General features: G+C 39.1%; 1 protein-coding gene across 3 annotated transcripts in view; it reads left to right on the top strand.

Annotated features, from left to right (window-relative positions):
- The first annotated feature begins 7,248 nt into the window (after nt 1-7,248).
- Nucleotides 7,249-20,454, top strand: part of SCN10A (sodium voltage-gated channel alpha subunit 10) — a 95,794-nt gene continuing 82,588 nt past the window's right edge. For all 3 annotated transcript variants that reach the window (XM_023231614.1, XM_023231615.1, XM_023231616.1), the window contains exons 1-3: nt 7,249-7,518; nt 8,997-9,124; nt 12,119-12,199. In XM_023231614.1, the coding sequence (XP_023087382.1) occupies nt 7,249-7,518; nt 8,997-9,124; nt 12,119-12,199 (479 nt within the window). The remainder of the gene's footprint in view (nt 7,519-8,996; nt 9,125-12,118; nt 12,200-20,454) is intronic.

A 20,454-nucleotide genomic window follows, 5' to 3' on the forward strand; every position in this document is an offset into this window, starting at 1 on the left:
TCACCTCATGAGGCTTAGTCATTTCTGTGATCAGACCCAATTCGTAAACACTCAGGAGATAGAGAATTTATGATTGCTGTGTAATCAGAGAAACATCCTGATAAGATCTACAAAATCTGGTCGGAAGAACCTTCTGTCCTTCCCTGCCCACTATAATCTCAGGGAGATTGTCACTGTCACCCTTATTCACACCAGCCTCTGCCAAGAAGCTCTGAGTCAGCTAGCTCTCCCAAACCATAGGTCTTAATCAAAGACCAACCACAGCTATTTTAATCACTATCGAAATGGCAAATGTCAAACACCTGTTATCTGTTCAATCACATTTAGTCTCCTTCTTAGAAACTGCTCATTCATCAGATCTCAGAAATTCAAGTCAAGATGCTACTATGGCCCATGAAGAAGAGACCCAGTGGGTCCTCTTGTATCCCAGAAATCCCCAAAACAGGGTAAATATCTATATAAACTTGATCCTCAGAAATAACCAAATTCCACTCTGTTCTCATTCCCTGGGTGTAAGCTTCCTGAAGTTCCTGGCCAGGAGTTGCCCTGATTCTGACAACAGAAGGGAGGAAGTCCTAAGGACTGCCCCAACAAAACCTCTGGGGAGTCAGAATTTCCTAGAACGAATAGGAATACCTGCCACTTGGTGCCAGGTCTCTTTTTCCAAAACTCTCTAATACTAGCTTCTGATCTACCTCCAAAATCCAGAAAGATTTTCATCCAGGCCCTAAGACTGTGGGAGTAGATCATGGCTTCATCAGATTCTATAACCTTGTCCTGTTTCATCTCACAGTTGCAAAGAACTTCAGTGCTTCTTAAAGGGACAACACCTTTGGCAGCTTCAGTTATGAGTCTGTTAAAAATTGGGCTCCCTGGGCCTCACCTCAGACCTACTGAACGAGAATCTTTGCAGGTGGAGTCCAGGAATCTGCATCTTAGCCCACTTCCCTGCTGTGATGGGGATACAGCTAGCTCAGCACCAGACTGTGGACTGGCATGTGAAGTTCACTGTACTAGAGAAGGTGGAAGAGCTGTTTTCCACAACACTAGTGGTTACTGCAGAGAACTAAGATGATCAATACCTGTTGCAGGAGCTTCGGTTCTAGCTTCCCTAAAGCAAGCAACAAAAAATTCCACATAGATACTGCTTTACCCATCTGTGATGGCAAATGATCCTGTTTACCTCCAGACTAGCCCTAGGGCTGACGAACTTTCTGAGAATATTGTAATGCATAAAGAACTTAGAAAGTCAGTGAACTGCCTTTTAGGGGTTGCCTGGACCATGACGGACCAGGGATCCCAGAGACCCTTTCTGGAAGCATTAGAGAACATATCTTAGGACAAGATTTCGCAAGCTTATAGGACCAGCGAACAACTTTAAAATCATCATGCACTGTTAAGTCATCAGTTGGGCCTCAGGAGATGCAAGATATACTTGAAGTAAAATAACACAGCAAACATAGTTTCATGAATAAATCACCTGAAGAAATTATCAAAACCTTAATCAAATGATTTTTTTAAAGAAAAACTTTATATGAGAAGGAAAAGTAACCAATTAGGGAAATTAAATAATTTGTTTTTTTAAGAATAAAAATCTGCAATTATGCTGCCAAACTGGAGAGTGTCAGGCAGAAGCACATTCTCAATTAGCAAGTACATCCATGTATTCAAGGAGCTGTGCCTTCTCCTCTATCTCCCTGCCATGTTCAAGATTGGCTGTCACTTCTTAAAAGCATACCATTACATAATAAAAAGAACAATAAAACATGTTAGTGTCTTCTATACTTTTCAACAAATGCATTATAAAGGGGAAAATTTTACCCACATTGTTTTTCCTATAGGACTTTTGTTTACAAATTCTGCAGAACACATTGGGGAAAATGCAAGGTTAGACAGCCCTCTCTGAAGGCTCTGAGTCAATATCCTTATAATTGATTAGTCGATGTGAGTGATGGGGGACTGCCTGTGAAAGGAATTTCTGTAGGCCTGGATCTGGCCCTCAGGATCTGGGGCAGAGAAGGTAACCACTGCATAAAGGAAAGTATTGGCCCTATACCTAATCTGTTCTGCCATCACTCAGGTTAGTATTCAGGAAACTCAACCTTCCCCCAGAGATCCTACAGGTTCTGGGAGGCTTGGAGCTTTAGAGAAGGACAATAGAGAAAGAACCTCTCCCACCTGATATTAAGAAGGCAAAAGGGGCTGGGTACAGTGGCTCATACCTGTAATCCTAGCACTTTGGGAGGCTGAGGTGGGAAGATTGCTTGAGCCCAGGAGTTCAAGACCAGCCTGGGCAACATGGAAAAACTCTATCAAAAATACAAAAATTAGCCAGGCATAGTGGCACATACCTGGACTCCCAGCTACTTGGGAGGCTGAGGTGGAAGGATCACTCAAACCTGGGAGGTCAAGGCTGCAGTGAGCTGTGATTGTGCCACTGCACTCCAGCCTGGACAACAGAGTGAGACCTTGTCTAAAAAAAAAAAAAAAGGAGGCAAGGGGAACCAAATATCACTGTTGGTTCATCTTGGGAGGGCTGAATGCCCACCAAATAGAGAGGCTTGCTTAGCAGGAACAGCTATTAAACTTAAGGGAATATAACTGCAAAAACTTATGCGGACTATTTGAAAGCTAGGGCTGAGCTTGCAGCCAAACTAGAATAGATACTTCTTGATTTCTTGGATTGTCTCCTCCTCAACCACCAATTCAAGAAGTGAATATCGGGTCCAGACTAACTCTATAACACATACATTTGATATTGCTACCTCACAAAGGATGTGCTTTCCCCACTGCACTCAACTGGACCCTAAAATAGAGATTCCCAATTAAGGTTGCAAGGACTGTAGCAGTCACTGTCTGCACCTTGCTCATTTCCCAGGAATCTAGCCCAGAGGTCATCAGCAGACACTTCCTACATGTGACTTCCTGCCTCTCTCTGTGCAGGACTTTCTCTGGCCACTGAAGTAAGCTCTGTAGAGTTAAGATCCCAGGACGACCCTCAACCAGTAAGGGACAGGACTGGTAGATAAAACCCTAGTATCTTTACCCCTCAGTGAAACAATTCTGAGCCCAGTTTGCCCATAAGAGTAAATGGCTCATAAAAATACTGCTTTCTTCTTCTTATCTTACTTTTCCACTCTTCTATGACATTCCTAGAAATAGCTCTCAGATAAACTACTTGCACTCCAATATTTTTCTCAGGATGTCATGTAAAGACACTGGGTAATAGATAGGGATATAGAGAACCACTTCAATCAAGAGATCCCAAGTCCAGAGCTATCACCTCTAATGGGAAAGTCTTAAAAGAAGGACTGGTCCCTCATACCCACATCACATCACTACAAATTCCCACGCCAATGTTGAAAACAACTTTATCCTTAGTCATAGGGATTTATGGTAGCCCAGAAGAACTATGGACATTTGGCATCAAGTCAGTCTCATGACTGCATCTGCTTTGACCTCAAGCCCCAGCTCCAGGACCTGGAATTATGGCTTAGTCCTGTTCTCAATCCTCAACATTGCATTCCAGTGTCACTGAGAGAACTCCTGCATTGTTACTAAACAACTGAGTCCTGGGATTCAAATTTGGTTCCAAACTAAAAGTATCTCTTCTCCCCTAGATGAAGAAGAGAAAGTTAACTTAATCCTTGTTTCTCAGAAGGGAAGAATTAAAGCCACTGAAGTCAACAGTGTTTGAATGGTCATTGCATAAATACACCATGTTAATCAGAATTTGGGCACACAATGCACAGAATTTCTAGGTTAGAAGAAAATAGAAGACAGATGTTCAATTATGTAATGTAGGTTGACTTTGAAAAGTTCCCTAAGAGACAGATCAACTACAAATAGGCAGGAGGAGAGGAAGGGGGTGAGGGAAAGTTCTCAGAAGAAAGTAATGGAGGACATTAAGGAAGAGGAATGGTGTCAGAGCAGTGAGAGCTCCTCCCAGGACTTCAATGCATGGAAGGACTGGTGACAACCGACAGAGCCTCCCACATATGGGTATTGGGTACCAGAGCTGCCTCTAGGGCTGGTGACAATAAGTAGTGTCTATATCACAGGAGTATTGGATTCAAGAGACACTTGTAGGTATGGTGGGAGCAAGCAGGATCGCCATCATAGGGATATTTGATTTAAGCAGTGCCTCTGCCGCCATCTGCTTGACTTTGGGGTGTGTGAGCTTTAAAATGTCAATAGACTCAATCATCTCTTTGGTTCCTTATATTCCTATTATTGGATCAGTGATTTTTGCTGCATTTTTCTGAACAAAATGTTCTTTAGTTTTTCAGCCATTATGCTTTGTCATTACCTCTATTCATGCAACAACTATCTATTCTGCATCTACTAAGTGCCAGACACTGTACTAGGTTCTGAAAAATCTATGCTGAACAAAATAGATGTGAGTCCAGCCCTCACTGAGCTTACAATTTGGTAAAAACAATAGAAAGGCAAACAAAAATTACAAATCAGAGGTTTATAGAGAAAGAGCAGAGAGTTATGGACACATGAAACAGGAATCTAACATAGACTTCATATAGATCAGAAATGGAAGAAATTGTCTCAAAGCCAAGAGTACAAGAATGAGAGAGGATTAATCAGGCAAAACAATGTGGAAAGATAATTTTAGGCAAAGGAAGTGGAATATAGAAAAGCCTTAACATAAAAAAGAAAGCATCAAATTCAAGGAGAAACTTATAAAAGTAGTGTGGCTGGGAACTACCATGCTGGAGAGGTCAGCACACAGTTTGGGTTATCTTGAGTGCTATGGAGAGTTTTAGAATGATTTTAAATAAAGATATCATATAACCAGATTTGCATTTTGGAAATATCATTTGGCCACTGTTGGAGAATAGGTTAGAAAGGACTAAAGGGTAATCAAAATGACACATATGAGGCCATTGGGATGGCAGTGATTGGACCAACAGTATGATGGAGAGGTTAGAGAGACATGAAGAGAAGATACTAAGGAGGCAGAAGCAACAGTACTAGATGTCTGATTGCATGTGGAAATGAAATAGAAAGGGCATAATTATGGTACCCAGGTTGTGGACAGACACAGAACAGGCTATCTGGGGCTAATGGCAGCAAAAAGACATGGAGGAGAGGCATGTATTCAAAAGAAGTGAGGAGATAACAATGAGTAGTTTGGGGCATGCTGAGTTTGAGATGCTCAGGAGACACTCAAGTGGAGAGGTCAAATGAAGATCTGAGCCCCATGGACTTCTGAGAGCTACAGATTAAGACTCAGTCATCTGCATATAAATGAGAAGTGAAGACATGGGAATGATGAGATGTTCCCAAGAGATTGTGGCAAACATACATGAGTTTAAGTACCATTCTGCCACTCATTAGTAATGTGATCTTGGAAAATTTAACTTTAGTGCTCTGGTATCTTATTTATATATTAGAGATAATACTTCACAGGTACAGTGATAGTTAATGTAATAATGCATGAAAATTACTTAATCCAGATTCTGAAATACAGTGGAATCTCAGTAAATGCTAGTGCTGTTGAAGTTGTTACTATTGTTATTATTCTGAAAACAAAAGATAGAGTGCCAATATTCACAATCATGTATGGGAGAAGCTGAGAAAGGAGAGACTGAGAAGAAGACAGAAAGTTAGGAAAACCAAGAGAGTGTCATGGTAGCCAAAGAGAGACAGTATTTTAAGGAGGAAGTTGTCAAAACAGGCAATAGGACCATCAAGATAAGAACTGATATGGGCCTGGACAATATAGTGGTACATTGTCTCTACAAAAAATTTTTTCAAAATCAGTCGAGTGTGGTGACATGTGCCTGTAGCCCAGCTAGTAGGGGAGCTGAGGTGGGAGAATTGCTTGAGCCCAGGAGACAGAGGCTGCAGTGAGCAGAGATTACACCATTGCACTCTAGTCTGGGTGTCAGTGATACCCTCTCTCATAAAAGAAAAAGAAAAAGAAAAAAGAGATAAGAACTGAGAAGGGCCCCCTGACTTTAGCCACAAGGTGATCTCTTGTATCCCTGCAAGGAAGCATTTTAGTGAGATAGGAGGGCAAAATCCAAGCTTCAAAGACTGAAGAGTGACTAGAAACAGTGAGCAGAAGTAAGTTCTTTTTTAAAAGCCAGCAGAGAACAGAAGGAGAGAGGAGGGAAGACCTGGATGGGCTCTGCATCAAGGGAGAGTTTTTAAAGTTGAAGGAAAGTTAAGCATCTTTAAATGCTAATAGGAAAGAGCTGGCAGACAAGGAGAGAGAGAAAAATGAGGTAGGTATGAGATAAGACCCTAAGCAGAGGGAAAGGAGTCGTCCTTAGAATGTGGGATGATACCTCTCATGTTGTAACAGAAGGGACAGAGGAAAAAAGGCTGCAGACACAGGTGAGTCAGAGGTTTGATGGCATGAAGTTGACAGAGTTCTGTTTTTCTCCATGAACTAGGAAATGTGGTCATTGGCTTACTGCAAAAGAAGACAGGGAATAGTGAGAAAAAGAGTGTATTTGAAACCTCAGACTAGAAGAAACTGCTGACTAGGGATACCATATGATTCCCAGGCAATACTGAGTTTCCCCATCACCCCTCAGCAGTTCAGGGGAACGGTTCTAGATTGACTTAGGCTTGGGATTTAGGATAAGGGTGAGGAGTGGCTAAAATTGTGGACCACAGGTCTGATATGGACAGAAGTGTTCAGCCATAGACTGAACCTGGAGGTCCCAATGAAATTGGAGGTTCTGGTGAAAGTCTCCAATAATCTGGAGCTCTTTAGTAACTTGGAGGTCCAAATGGAATTCAAACAGGGGGAGAAATGTTGACAATGTCGATAAATAAAAGGTTGTGATAAGAAAGTAGCATGAGACTTAAGATAAAATAGACTATGAACCAAAGTCTTTGATGAATATAGGAGAGTGCCTGGAGCTCAGTGGTCTTGGAAATGAGGAGAGAGGGCAGCATGGCTAAATCTGGTGGTGGTGGTAGGATGGTACAAAGTGGTGAAGAAGCAATGACATAGAAGCACATGGGGAGCAAAGACATAGCCACCTGGAGGAGGGTGGAATAAACAGCCTCCCCTGAGAGCATTGCAGGGGAATGGGTTCCTGGGAGGAGCCAAGTGTGAGTTCAGGGAAAAGCCAGATATGAGGGTGGGAGGGGGGCTGTTCTGACAATCAAAATGGGACAGATGAGAGGGACAGGACCAGTGGGCAAGCTGTCACCTCTCTGTGGTTATGTCCACTCTTACAAGAGTATAAATACTTCCTGAAGAAGAATGAGAAGATGGAATTCCCCATTGGATCCCTCGAAACTAACAACTTTCGTCGCTTTACTCCGGAGTCACTGGTGGAGATAGAGAAGAAAATTGCTGCCAAGCAGGCAGCAAAGAAAGCCAGAGAGAAGCACAGGGAGCAGAAGGACCAAGAAGAGAAGACTCGGCCACAGCTAGACTTGAAAGCCTGCAACCAGCTGCCCAAGTTCTATGGTGAGCTCCCAGCAGAACTGATCGGGGAGCCCCTGGAGGATCTAGACACCTTCTACAGCACACACCGGGTAAGAGCTACCAGTAGGAATGTCTGCTCTCAGCTCTTGGAGAGGAAGTCTTGGTCTCACCCAGTCCAGGAAGTCCTCCTGAACCCTGGGTGATGTAGTCTGCTAAAGATTCCGTTAACAACAACAAAAAAAAAACCATATCTAACTTCTTTGATGATCTCTTTGAATTTTTATGATATTTATGATAGAAACTAACTAAACCCAGATCTTCAAAAGCAGATAACTGCTGCAGAGCTTTCAGGGAAAGTTGACTGTTCCCTTGGATGAGCTCTGGCCTGGGGCCTCCAGAGGAGTTGGCTCTCTTTGCAGGTGGAGAGCACACATCTTGAGGTTGGGGGAGGAGTATGGGGATGAGGACAGAAAGCAGGATGATTTAAGCCAGTGGTCCTCAACTATGATCTTGGAACCCGTGGTGTACCCAAAACTCTTTTAGTGGGTTTATAAAATCAAAACTATTTTATAACAATACTTGGATATAATTTGTCTTCTTCACACACATTCTCTTATCATCATACATTGGTAAATATAGAGGCTATTGATGGGGGATGAATGTCATCACGCTAACAGCTACTGGAATGTGTGCTTGTATATTCCCGTGTTTTAAAATTTCCTGAGTTTTAAATTTCTAATATGAGGTATATATACACACATATGATATGTATGTATGTGTGTATAAGCATATATACATATATATTAATTTCTAATATGATGTACATATATATGGCATAAACAAAAAGGTATTAACACAACAAAATTATTTGGGGTCCTCAATAAGATTTGAGAGTAATAATCCCTGAAATCAAAAAGTTTGAGAATCACTAGTTTAAACAAGAGCTTCTTCGTGACAATTATCTCACCTATGTTGTATTTGAGATGTTCTGTAGAACCAAAAAATGGTGAATGCATGTTTGGGATTTAGGAGGACAGGAACCAGCCATCTCAAATATGGCTAGCAGAGTAAATAAAAAGGCACTGAATATCTTTCTTCATCCTCTCCCATGCCAAGAGTTCATATACTCCTAAATGCTCAGAGGGAGAAAACAGGAGAGGGTTTAAGAGGCAAAGACATAGGAGGTGGAGACAGAAGAAACATTACAAAACAAGCATGGTTCTCTAGTCAGAAGAGAAATTAAATGCAACCAGAACTTCACCATCCTGCTGCCAGAATCCTCCCCTGGGCATAATACATCTTACCAGTCTGAGGATCGGCTGTCTGTCCATAAAGCACCCTCAGTGGGCTCATCTTGGTGCACTGTCAGTCCCAGAGACCAGGATCTTGCTGAGAGGGTGAGGATACAGCTTTCAGTCCTTGATCCTCTCTACCTCTCCGTGCCTCCATTTGGCTCTCATTGACCTGTGGTTCCCAGAGCCCTTCTTGCTCATGAGCCTGAGATAATGCCACTCATGTTTTAAAATATGGTTGTATAAGGAATCTTGTTTCTCATTGGAGGTCCACTTTCTGTTTTGTTTTGTTTTAGACATTTATGGTGCTGAACAAAGGGAGGACCATTTCCCGGTTTAGTGCCACTCGGGCCCTGTGGTTATTCAGTCCTTTCAACCTGATCAGAAGAACGGCCATCAAAGTGTCTGTCCACTCATATCCTTTGCACAATTGCCTCTTCCACGTGTTAGAATCAGACTTTGCTCACCGTGTCCAGTACCTTCTTTAGAGGTTAACAACAGAGCCCTTATCCAATTGAATCCCAAAAGGACAATGAGGTTATTAGATTGAAAAAATGGCCTGTGCCTTTAGTATGTCCCACATCCCAAAGCAGTCCCAAGACACAGAGGAAGTGTTCATGCAACACACAGGTGGTTTGGATCCACCTCAGACTAATCTAGACACACCTGTGGATGCACAATTTGAAAAATGCCCTCTTTATGAGGGGAGGTTTGCTGATGCCCTCAGACACATTCTCACCATGGTGTGTGGTCCGCTCTCCCCACAACACAACAGGCAGTAAGAGGGCCCAAACCTTCTTTGGGCAGATGAGATAGGCATGAGTTGTTACTCTGTGCCATAACCATGCTGAGAAGTGTCTGCTTACTGAGCAAAAGAGCAGCACCTCCTAGAGGGCAAGGAAAGCAGACCATGATGGGAAGAGCACACACAGTCTCAATGAGACCTCATTGGTCATGGGGCACTGTTAACATCACAAGTTACTCAAAAACTCCTAGCAGGTTTAAAATGTCAATAATCCGAAGTTCATGCCATACAAGACTGTAATGATTAGAGACACATTGGTCAAATGTCTACTATATGAATTGTTTTAGGTAGTGTCAGAAGCTGCCTTCAGGGGATTTTGCAAGGCAAGCCAAACTAGTAGAGAAAAAGAAACTTTGGTTTGTTTTCCTAAGATCTTCTTGGGTGGTCCTAATGGAAAGATCCTAATGACCTAAGATCCTTGATCATTGGAAGGATTGGAAGTTTCTTATGACAAATTTAGCCCTGGCTTGCAGGAGATTGATGTGCAAGAATACACTTGCCTCAGTTGCCTGACAAATGGTAACCAGCCTTTTCCTAGAAGGCATCAGTAAAAAAGAGCTCTACCCTGCTCCCTAACTCTGAGGCAGATTGTTGGACTTCTGGACACTTCTCATTGAGCGAGTAACCTTGGTACAGTCATCTAGCTGCACACTCAACATGAAGCTGTACGGTTGATGAAGTTGCATTACGTTTTCTCTTTTTACATTTTTGTCTTTATGGCTAGCCAGCAAGAATTACGTTTTCTGAGCTGAATCTTGAATTTTCAGATTCTACAGAAGGATATTTAAAGACAATAGCAGTTTCCCACTTGCTAAATACTTCCTAAGTGTCAATACCATCATCAGTTCAAAGTAGAGATTACCATCCCCATTTTACAGATAATGAAACTGACACACAGAGGCATTAAATAAATTATCCAAGACCATGTACCTAGTTAAGAAGTCCAGCCTGCATCCTGCATAGAGCAGCATCTGCAGTGAGGAGGTAGGCAGTTAATGGAAAGTAATCAGGATAATTATTCTCTCAATGTGTCATCTCTGCTTTGGTAGTTGTTGCTTTTTCAAAATATATATAATTACATGGAAATTACAAATAAAGAGAAATCGCAAACATACAAACTCCTCTATGTGGATTCTGGTTGAATTACATCTGGATAAGTAAAAAACAGCTAATTAGAAATAAAATCCCCTTAAAAGAACCAAGTGACCAGTGAATATTCTCTTCATTTTGAGGTTTGATGAGTAAAATAATTGCTTGGTAGAGTCACAGCTGAACAGAAAAGCTGTTGAGAGGGTCTCTTCCTCACAAAAGTCTGCATTTAAATCTCATAAATTTGGTAACTCCAGCCCCAAAAGATACTAGAATTCTCAGGGCCCTATTATTAATATTTCACCAAAAATATAATTCTAATCACATTTGCCATGAATGTTTTCATAACTAATATTATACATAAGATATATTACTTTTAAAGGGTTGTAGAATTGGAGACATGATTTTAGTTTAATCCTTGGATTAACATTTCCCCCTATGTGAACATACTTCCTAATTTAATTGTAAGTCATCAGGAAAATGTGGTTTAATGAATAGAATTTTCCTTTTCAAAATAGATGGGTTCCTAAGTAACTAAAACCGGACACATCAAGGCATTTACAGAAAACGAAAATACATTTAAATACTTGTGCTCAAATTGAAAAATGAGTTTTGTACTCTCTCTGTAGGTCAAGCTTATCTTCAAGCTTTGTTTTTCCTTAGGAAGTACTGTTAGGAGCCCAGCTATTCCTAAGAAAAATGTCCAAGCAGGAGCAATTTACCTTTAGATTCTCCCCACCAACATTTCTTCCCTTCTCTTTACCCCATTCACCCACCTTCCTTTCAATGTCTCCCTCCCCTTCTGGTGATCCCTTTGCCCTCGTCAGCTGTCAGTATTTTCCACTCTGGCTATTCAGAGTTCTCCATTCCAGCCCAATTCTACTTGGGGTTTTCTTCCAGAGCCAGTATTTCACTTCCCTGTGCCTGCCTCCACCGTTCCTATCCGGAAGACCATTTCCTCGGTGGAACTGATCTCAACTAAGTTATGCAAACAATCTGATGAAACTAATTCCCATGCAAGTTTGTACCTCACTTATCTCCAGGTTTCTAACTTCTCTTTGTCTTTTAGAATAAAAAAGACATTTGCCAGATGAAATTTCAGAACATTTTGTGTAGTGAAATGAAGACTTCGGGGCAGAAGGACATTTTGGAAAAGGGTGTCTGTTTCCTTCCATCTTGCTCAGAGTTTATCAGACAGATAGAGTTCACATCTCTGCAGCATGCTTGACTAGCTGCATGACCTGAAAAAAGTTATTTAACTTTTATTTTCTGTCAGCCTGCTTCTCAGCTTCAAAATGTAGATAATAATACCCACCTGTAAATTAGTTATATTAGAAGTAACATGGACAAAGTACTCAGCCTAGCTTAGGCACACTCAGTAAATGTTAGTGGTCATTATGTGACAAGATCATAAAGCTAACACTAGCTAATATTTATGATTGTAATTATTCAGCATCAAGGTGATCCTAGATGACACCACAGAGACTTGGTGATCTCAGCTTTTCCTTAACACAGGCTTTTCAGGTGGTTCAGTTTATTTATTACGGTCACTATTTTGGTTAATTGTGTGTGCATGACCCGAACTGACCTTCCAGAGAAAATTGAGTGAGTAGATTTGCTATCATTATTTTTCCTTCTCTTTTTGCTTTCTTTTCTTCCTTCACTTGGCAGTCTTTGTCTTTTATTTATCTTGCCATGACTCATGTGGGTAATGCTGAATCTTATTGCCTGTTTGTCTTTGTAATAACTAGGTCTCTCCTTCTGTGAGCTATGTTTCATAAACATACACAATTTTCAGTTTCAAGGAGATACAGATTAGTGGTTCTCAACTTTGGCTGCATATTGCAATTTTTGGGGAGATTTTTTTAAATGCCTAAGTCCCAGCCCCAGAAAGTCTAATTTCTAATTTCATTAGTCTAAGGTGGCCTGGTAAGATGAGTCCCCTCGCCCCCGACACACACACACACATGCACACATACTCACTTATTAGATGCACACATAAATTTATGCCTTAGAGAAGGTATGCTTTTGAGAAGGCCTACTGTGAAAGAGACAGGAGCAAAGCTGAGACAGAACTAAGAACAAATGGCTCTGAAGTATATTTAGAAAATAATTCATAAATTAAGCTGTTTAAGTTATCAAGCTTCATATGCCTCAAAGTAATCTTAGTATTCCTGAGGTTATTCTATTTCCCTAGGTTAGTGGATGAAACCTCTGTAGTTTCAGAATGTGGAAACTTTCCAAAACCACTTCATATCCACACATCTGGGAGGGATACTCTCACTCCAGCTTGAACCTAACATACTTCTGGGTATAATAACAGGTGCTTTGCAGAGCTTTCTTTTCTTTCTTTTTTTTTTTTTTTTTTTTTGTTAACCATAACAGTAATGCATGCCACAACAGAAAATATGTTATATTTTTCTTAATAGATTAAAGGAAAAGAATCACATAGTCTTCTTAATTGATGCTAAAAGTCATTTGATAAAATTTAATTTCCATTTATAATTTTAAATTCTTAGAAAAGTTGGAATAGAAAGGAATAAATGTGGCACATATATGACATGGAATACTATGCAGCCATAAAAAAGGATGAGTTCATGTCCTTTGCAGGGACATGGACGAAGCTGGAAACCATCATTCTCAGCAAACTAACACAAGAACAGAAAACCAAACACCGCATTTTCTCACTTATAAGTGGGAGTTGAACAATGAGAACACATGAACACAGGGAGGAGAACATCACACACTGTGGCCTACTGAGGGTTTGGGGGGCTAGGGGAGGGATAGCATTAGGAGAAATACCTAGTGTAGATGACGGGTTAATGGGTGCAGCAAACCACCATGGCATGTGTATATCTATGTAACAAACCTACACGTTCTGCACATGTACCCCAGAACTTAAAGTATAATAATTTAAAAAAAGGGGAATTGCATCACTCTGAGAAAGGATATTCATTGTTTTAAAGTATCAAGCATCATACTTAATTGGAACATGGAATGCTTTCCCTTTGAGATCAAAAGAAAAAAAACCAAAGATGTCTGTTCTTCTCAGTTCCACTTTGTAACAGAAGTCTTAGCCAGCATAGTAAAGAAAAGAAAAAAAAAATGCAAGAAGAAAAAAAGTACCAAAGATGTAATTTACAGATAATAAGATTGTATACATAAAATATCCAACATAACATACAAGAATTAATAAAGGAGTATAGTAAGGTAGCTGGGTACAAATTAACATACATAAATCAATTGTATATATACACTAGCAACAAATAGAAAATAGTTTTTAAAAATACCATTTACACTGGCACTTTAAAATGTCAAGTATCTAGGAATAAGATTATCGAAGTATGAGTAAGATGTCTATAAGGAAAATTATAATATGTATTGTGCAAAATTTTTAAAGAAAACCAAATCAGTGGGGAGACATGTTCTCAGATTCAAAGTCTCAATATTGTAGACTCCCCAAAATGACTAATAAATTTAATACGATCCTCAAATCAATATTTCAACAGGCTTCTTTTGGTATTACTTGACAAACTTTAAACTTTAAATTTTCTTCCTCAAAAGTTTACATGAAATTTTAAAGAGCAAATTATAGCCAAGAAACTTTTGAGGAAGAAATACAAAGTGGGAGAACTCATTCTACTGGATGTCAAGATTTACTATAAAGCTCTAATTGAAACAGTGTGCCATTGGTGTAAGATTGGTCAGAACAATGTAACAGAATAGACAGTCCATAAACAGATCAACACATATATAAACATCTAATGTGTGAAAAGGTGGCACCCCAGAACAGTAGGGAAAAGGCGGTCTTCAAAAAGTGATGCTGAAGAATTAGGAATCTCACTGGAAAAACTACATTAAACATGCAACTTTGCGCCACACACAAGAATCAATTCTAGGTAGATCAACATCTCACTTTCTTTGTGAAATATAACTATATAAAGCTCTTTTTTTATTATTATACTTTAAGTTCTGGAGTACATGTGCAGAAAGTGCAGGTTTGTTACATAGATATACACATGCCATGGTGGTTTGCTGCACCCATCAACCCATCATCTGCATTAGGTATTTCTCCTAATGCTATCCTTCCCCTAGCCCCCCATCCCTCAACAGGCCCCGGTGTGTGATGTTCCCCTCCCTGTGTCCATGTGTTCTCATTGTTCAACTCCCACTTACGAGTGAGAAAATGCAGTGTTTGGTTTTCTGTTCTTGTGTTAGTTTGCTGAGAATGATGGTTTCCCATTTCATCCATGTCCCTGCAAAGGACATGAACTCATCCTTTTTTATGGCTGCATAGTATTCCATGGTGTATATGTGCCCCATTTGCTTTATTATTATTATTATTATTATTATTATTATTATTATTATTATTATTATTATACTTTAAGTTCTAGGGATGTGCTACATTTTCTTTATCCAGTCTATCACTGATGGACATTTGGTTGGTTCTAACTCTTTGCTATTGTGAAGAGTGCCCCAATAAACATATGTGTGCATGTGTCTTTATAGTAGAATAATTTATAATCTTTTGGGTATATACCCCGCAGTGGGATTGCTGGGTCAAACGGTATTTCTGGTTCTAGATCCTTGAGGAATCACCACACTGTCTTCCACAATGGTTGAACTAATTTCACTCCCACCAACAGTGTAAAAGCATTCCTATTTCTCCACATCCTCTCCAGCATCTGACTTTTTAATGATTGCCATTCTAACTGGTATGAGATGCTATCTCATTGTGGTTTTGATTTGCATTTCTCTAATGACCAGTGATGATGAGCTTTCTATCATATGCTTGTTGTCTACATAAAAGTCTTCTTTTGAGAAGTGTCTGTTCATATCCTTTGCCCACTTTTTGGTGGGGTTGTTTGGTTTTTTTTTTTGTAAATTTCTTTAAGTTTTTTGTAGATTCTGGATTTCTTTAAGTTTTTTGTAGATTGTTTTTACTTCTCCTTGAAGAAGTCCTTCACATTCCTTGTAAGTTGTATTCCTAGGTATTTTATTCTCTTTGTAGCAACTGTGAATGGGAGTTCACTCATGATTTGGCTGTTTGTCTGTTACTGTTGTATAGGAATGCTTGTGATTTTTGTACACTGATTTTGTATCCTGAGACTTTGCTGAAGTTGCTTATCAGCTTAAGGAGATTTTGGGCTGAGATGATGGGGTTTTCTAAATATACAATCATGTCATCTGCAAACAGAGACAATTTGACTTCCTCTTTTCCTATTTGAATGCCCCTTTTTTCTTTCTGTTGCCTGATTGCCCTGGCCAGAACTTCCAATACTATGTTGAATAGGAGTGGTGAGACAGGGCATCCTTGTCTTGTGCTGGTTTTCAAAGGAAATGCTTCCAGTTTTTGCCCATTCAGTATGATATTGGCTGGGTGTTTATCATAAATAGCTCTTATTATTTTGAGATATATTCCTTCATACCTAGTTTATTGAGAGTTTTTAGCATGAAGGGGTGTTGAATTTTGTCGAAGGCCTTTTCTGCATCTATTGAGATAATCATGTGGGTTTTGTTTTTGTGATGGATTATATTTATTGACTTGCATATGTTGAACCAGCTTTGATCCCAGGTATGAAGCCAACTTGATCGTGGTGGATAAGCTTTTTGAAAGAAAAAAACAAAGAAGAATATCTTTATGACCTCAGATTAAGGAAAACTTTATTACATATGACACAAAAAGCACTAACTATAGAGGAAAAAACTGATACATTTTAGTATACTACAATTAAGAATGTTCACCAGAAGACAACTTTAAGAGCGTGAAAAAGCAAGTGCTTATATTCAGAGTAATGAACCCTACAAATCAATTAGAAAAATGTCAGAACAACCACTTGTAAAATAGCACAAAATTTGAATAGGCACTTTACGAAAGTGGAAATCTAAATGGCCATAAACATATGAAAGTATTCTTAACCTTTTTTTAAATCAAAGAGATGCAAATTAAAATCATACTGAAATATTATTACATGTTCATCATAGAAGGGAAATTTTTTAAAGTGTCACAATACCAAGTATTGGGAATGACATGGAGGAACAGAAACTCACACACTGCCAGTGGGAGTGTAAATTTGGACAACCTCTTTGGAAAGCATTGGGCATTATCTGGTAAAGGCGAAAGCACACATATACTGTATTCTTCTATTACACTCTTAACATACCTGTGTTTAACAGAAATATGTAATGTGGCCACCAGAATATAGTTACAAGAAAGTTTATGAACATTTGCCCATAAAAACCCCAAACCAGAAACCACTCAAATGTCCATAAACTTTGAGTACGTTAACTATTTCTGTTACATTCTAAAATGAGAAAATGTACTTCAATAAAAATGAATGAACTTTAGTCCTACACAACAATAAGGATGAGTCTTAAGAATGTAATATTGAACAAAAAAGGCCAAATGCAAAGGATTATATAAACATGATTCATTTATATAAAATTTGAAATCAGGCAAAACTAAACTATTTTGTTTAGGAATGCATACTTATGAAGTAAAAAACATCAATAAAGTAAGGCAAAAAAAAGTACCAAAAATTAGGAGAATAGTAGCCTCCAGGGCAGAGGAAGGAGGATGTAATTGAGAAGGGGCTGGTGAAGTGTTGGTCATGCTCCATTTTATGGCATGGGTAGTTGTCACGCAAGCTACTATGGAGTGAATTGTGTCCCCTCAAAATTCAAATGTTGAAACTAACCCCTCATGTTGCTATGTTGGAGATTGGGCCTTTAAGGAGGTGACTGAGGTTAAATGAAGTCACAAGAGTAGAGCCCTTAAGTGGTAGAACTGGTGTCCTTATAAGAGAAAGAGACAGAGTCTTCTCCCCTTCGTGTGAGAACACAAGGACAAAGCAGTCATCTACAAGCTAGAAAGAGAGTCTTCCCCAGACCCAACTATGCTGACATCCCAATCTCAGGATTTAACCTCCAGATTTTTGAGAAAATAAATTTCTGTTGCATAAGCTACCCATCTACGATAGTTTGTTACGGCATCAAGGTCTGATTAATACACAAGCATTTGTTTAAAACAATTAATTTATGTTTTATGTACATTTTTATTATACATGTTACATATCATAATAAAAACTTAATAATTTTTAAAATAAATGACCATTGCATTAATGCTGAACACTGAAAATATAAATCAGAAGATGGTAACTAGGTAGAGAAATCACAAAATCATAAAATTATATTTAATATAGTTGAGATTATATAGCACGTAAAATGTCTATGCTTCTTCCAAACTTTTAATGCAAAACACTTTTTTCAAAATGAGTTATTTGGGAGTTATCTGGAGATTCTGGTTAAATATGGAAGATAGAATGCATATGTTTTACCCCACCCTCTCAAAATGCCAATAGAATGACAGCATGGGGAAAAGAACAGTATAAATATACAAGAACAAAGAGAAAGAGAATGAAAAACACAGAGAACAAATGATGTCAAAACAATTAGAAGACCAGAAGAGGGCGGAGAAGTGCTAAATCACTTAGCAGATCAGGGCTTGTTAAACCACGGTGCCTCCAGAGGGGGATAAAAATGAGAATAAAGGCATTTTACCCCCTACAAGCCCCAGAGGCCCTGCAAGTGTTGACATGATACAAACAGCAAGAAATGGAAGCAGAAAGAGGAAAGAACCTGGGAGCAGAGTATGTTCACTTACTGCTGTTTCTATAATAACAGGAAGTTAAAGAGTATTATTTAAAGTTGACAAATGAAGAAATGGACAAAATAATTATATTTGACAGTACAAAGGTAAGCACAAAAAAAAAATTATTAAATACAGTCAGATGATGGATAAAACAGAGAGGAAAGGAAAGAGAATCACCAAACTGAAATGAGAGATTTTGTTTCAAGAACTAGCACACTAAGGACAATGTATTACATGGTTTTAATTATAATTAAAAATTTATAATAAGTTTTTACTTATAAAGATAACCACTAGGATAAAGATACAAACTCTTTAGTAATCTATATATTTGTAAGAAATAATATGACAAATTCTAAATACTGGAAGAATTGTACGTCAAAAAATGAAAAGCAAACAAGATACGCCAAATAATGAAAAGGTGCAAAAGTAATTGGGGTTTCAGACCGTGAATATTAAATCATTATAACTAGGCTCAAACACATATTTATTAATCAAAGTAAGAACCATTACAATCAACACATTTTTGCCAATAAGAAATGAGTTTGTTTATTCCTGTAACATAAAAGTCAATGCTTCGGGATTCAACAAACTCTTGGAAAGCATTTTCTGCATCCTCCTGGTTGTGGAAGTGTTTCACCTGCAAAAAGTTGTCGAGATGCTTGAACAAGTGGTAGTTGGTTGGTGAGAGGTCAGGTGAATATGGCAGATGAGGCAAAACTTCATAGCCCAATTCGCTCAACTTTTGAAGTAAGTGTTGACTGTGTGACATGCAGTCAGTTGTTGTGGAGAAGAATTGGGCCCTTTCTATTTTTTTTTTATTATTATACTTTAAGTTCTAGGGTACATGTGCATAATGTGCAGGTTTGTTATATATGTATACTTGTGCCATGTTGGTGTGCTGCACCCATCAACTCGTCAGTACCCATCAACTCGTCCTTTAAATCTGGTATAACTCCCAATGCAATCCCTCCCCCCTCCACCTTCCCCCCCTCCCCATAATAGGCCCCGGTGTGTGATGTTCCCCTTCCTGAGTCCAAGTGATCTCATTGTCCAGTTCCCATCTATGAGTGAGAACATGCGGTGTTTGGTTTTCTGTTCTTGCGATAGTTTGCTGAGAATGATGGTTTCCAGCTGCATCCATGTCCCTACAAAGGACACAAACTCATCCTTTTTTATGGCTGCATAGTATTCCATGGTGTATATGTGCCACATTTTCTTAATCCAGTCTGTCACTGATGGACATTTGGGTTGATTCCAAGTCTTTGCTATTGTGAATAGTGCCGCAATGAACATACGTGTGCATGTGTCTTTATAGCAGCATGATTTATAATCCTTTGGGTATATACCCAGTAATGGGATGGCTGGGTCATATGGTACTTATAGTTCTAGATCCTTGAGGAATCACCATATTGTTTTCCATAATGGTTGAACTAGTTTACAATCCCACCAACAGTGTAAAAGTATTCCTATTTCTCCACATCCTCTCCAACACCTGTTGTTTCCTGACTTTTTAATGATTGCAATTCTAACTGGTGTGAGATGGTACCTCATTGTGGTTTTGATTTGCATTTCTCTGATGGTGAGTGATGATGAGCATTTTTTCATGTGTCTGTTGGCTGTATGCATGTCTTCTTTTGAGAAATGTCTGTTCATATCCTTTGCCCACTTTTTGATGGGGTTGTTTGTTTTTTTCTTGTAAATTTGTTTGAGTTCTTTGTAGGTTCTGGATATTAGCCCTTTGTCAGATGACTAGATTGCAAAAATTTTCTCCCATTCTGTAGGGAATGGGGAAAGGATTCCCTATTTAATAAATGGTGCTGGGAAAATTGGCTAACCATAAGTAGAAAGCTGAAACTGGATCCTTTCCTTACTCCTTATGTGAAAATTAATTCAAGATGGATTAGAGACTTAAATGTTAGACCTAATACCATAAAAACCCTAGAAGAAAACCTAGGTAATACCATTCAGGACGTAGGCATGGGCAAGGACTTCATGTCTAAAACACCAAAAGCAACGGCAACAAAAGCCAAAATTGACAAATGGGATCTAATTAAACTAAAGAGCTTCTGCACAGCAAAAGAAACTACTATCAGAGTGAATGGGCCCTTTCTATTGACCAATGCTGGCTTTGGGCCTTGCAGTTTTCTGTGCATCTCATCGATTTACTGAGCATACTTCTCAGATGTAATGGCTTTGCTGCGATTCAGAA

The sequence above is a fragment of the Piliocolobus tephrosceles genome, chromosome 2 (genome assembly GCF_002776525.5).
Source record: "Piliocolobus tephrosceles isolate RC106 chromosome 2, ASM277652v3, whole genome shotgun sequence".
Lineage (NCBI taxonomy): Eukaryota > Metazoa > Chordata > Mammalia > Primates > Cercopithecidae > Piliocolobus > Piliocolobus tephrosceles.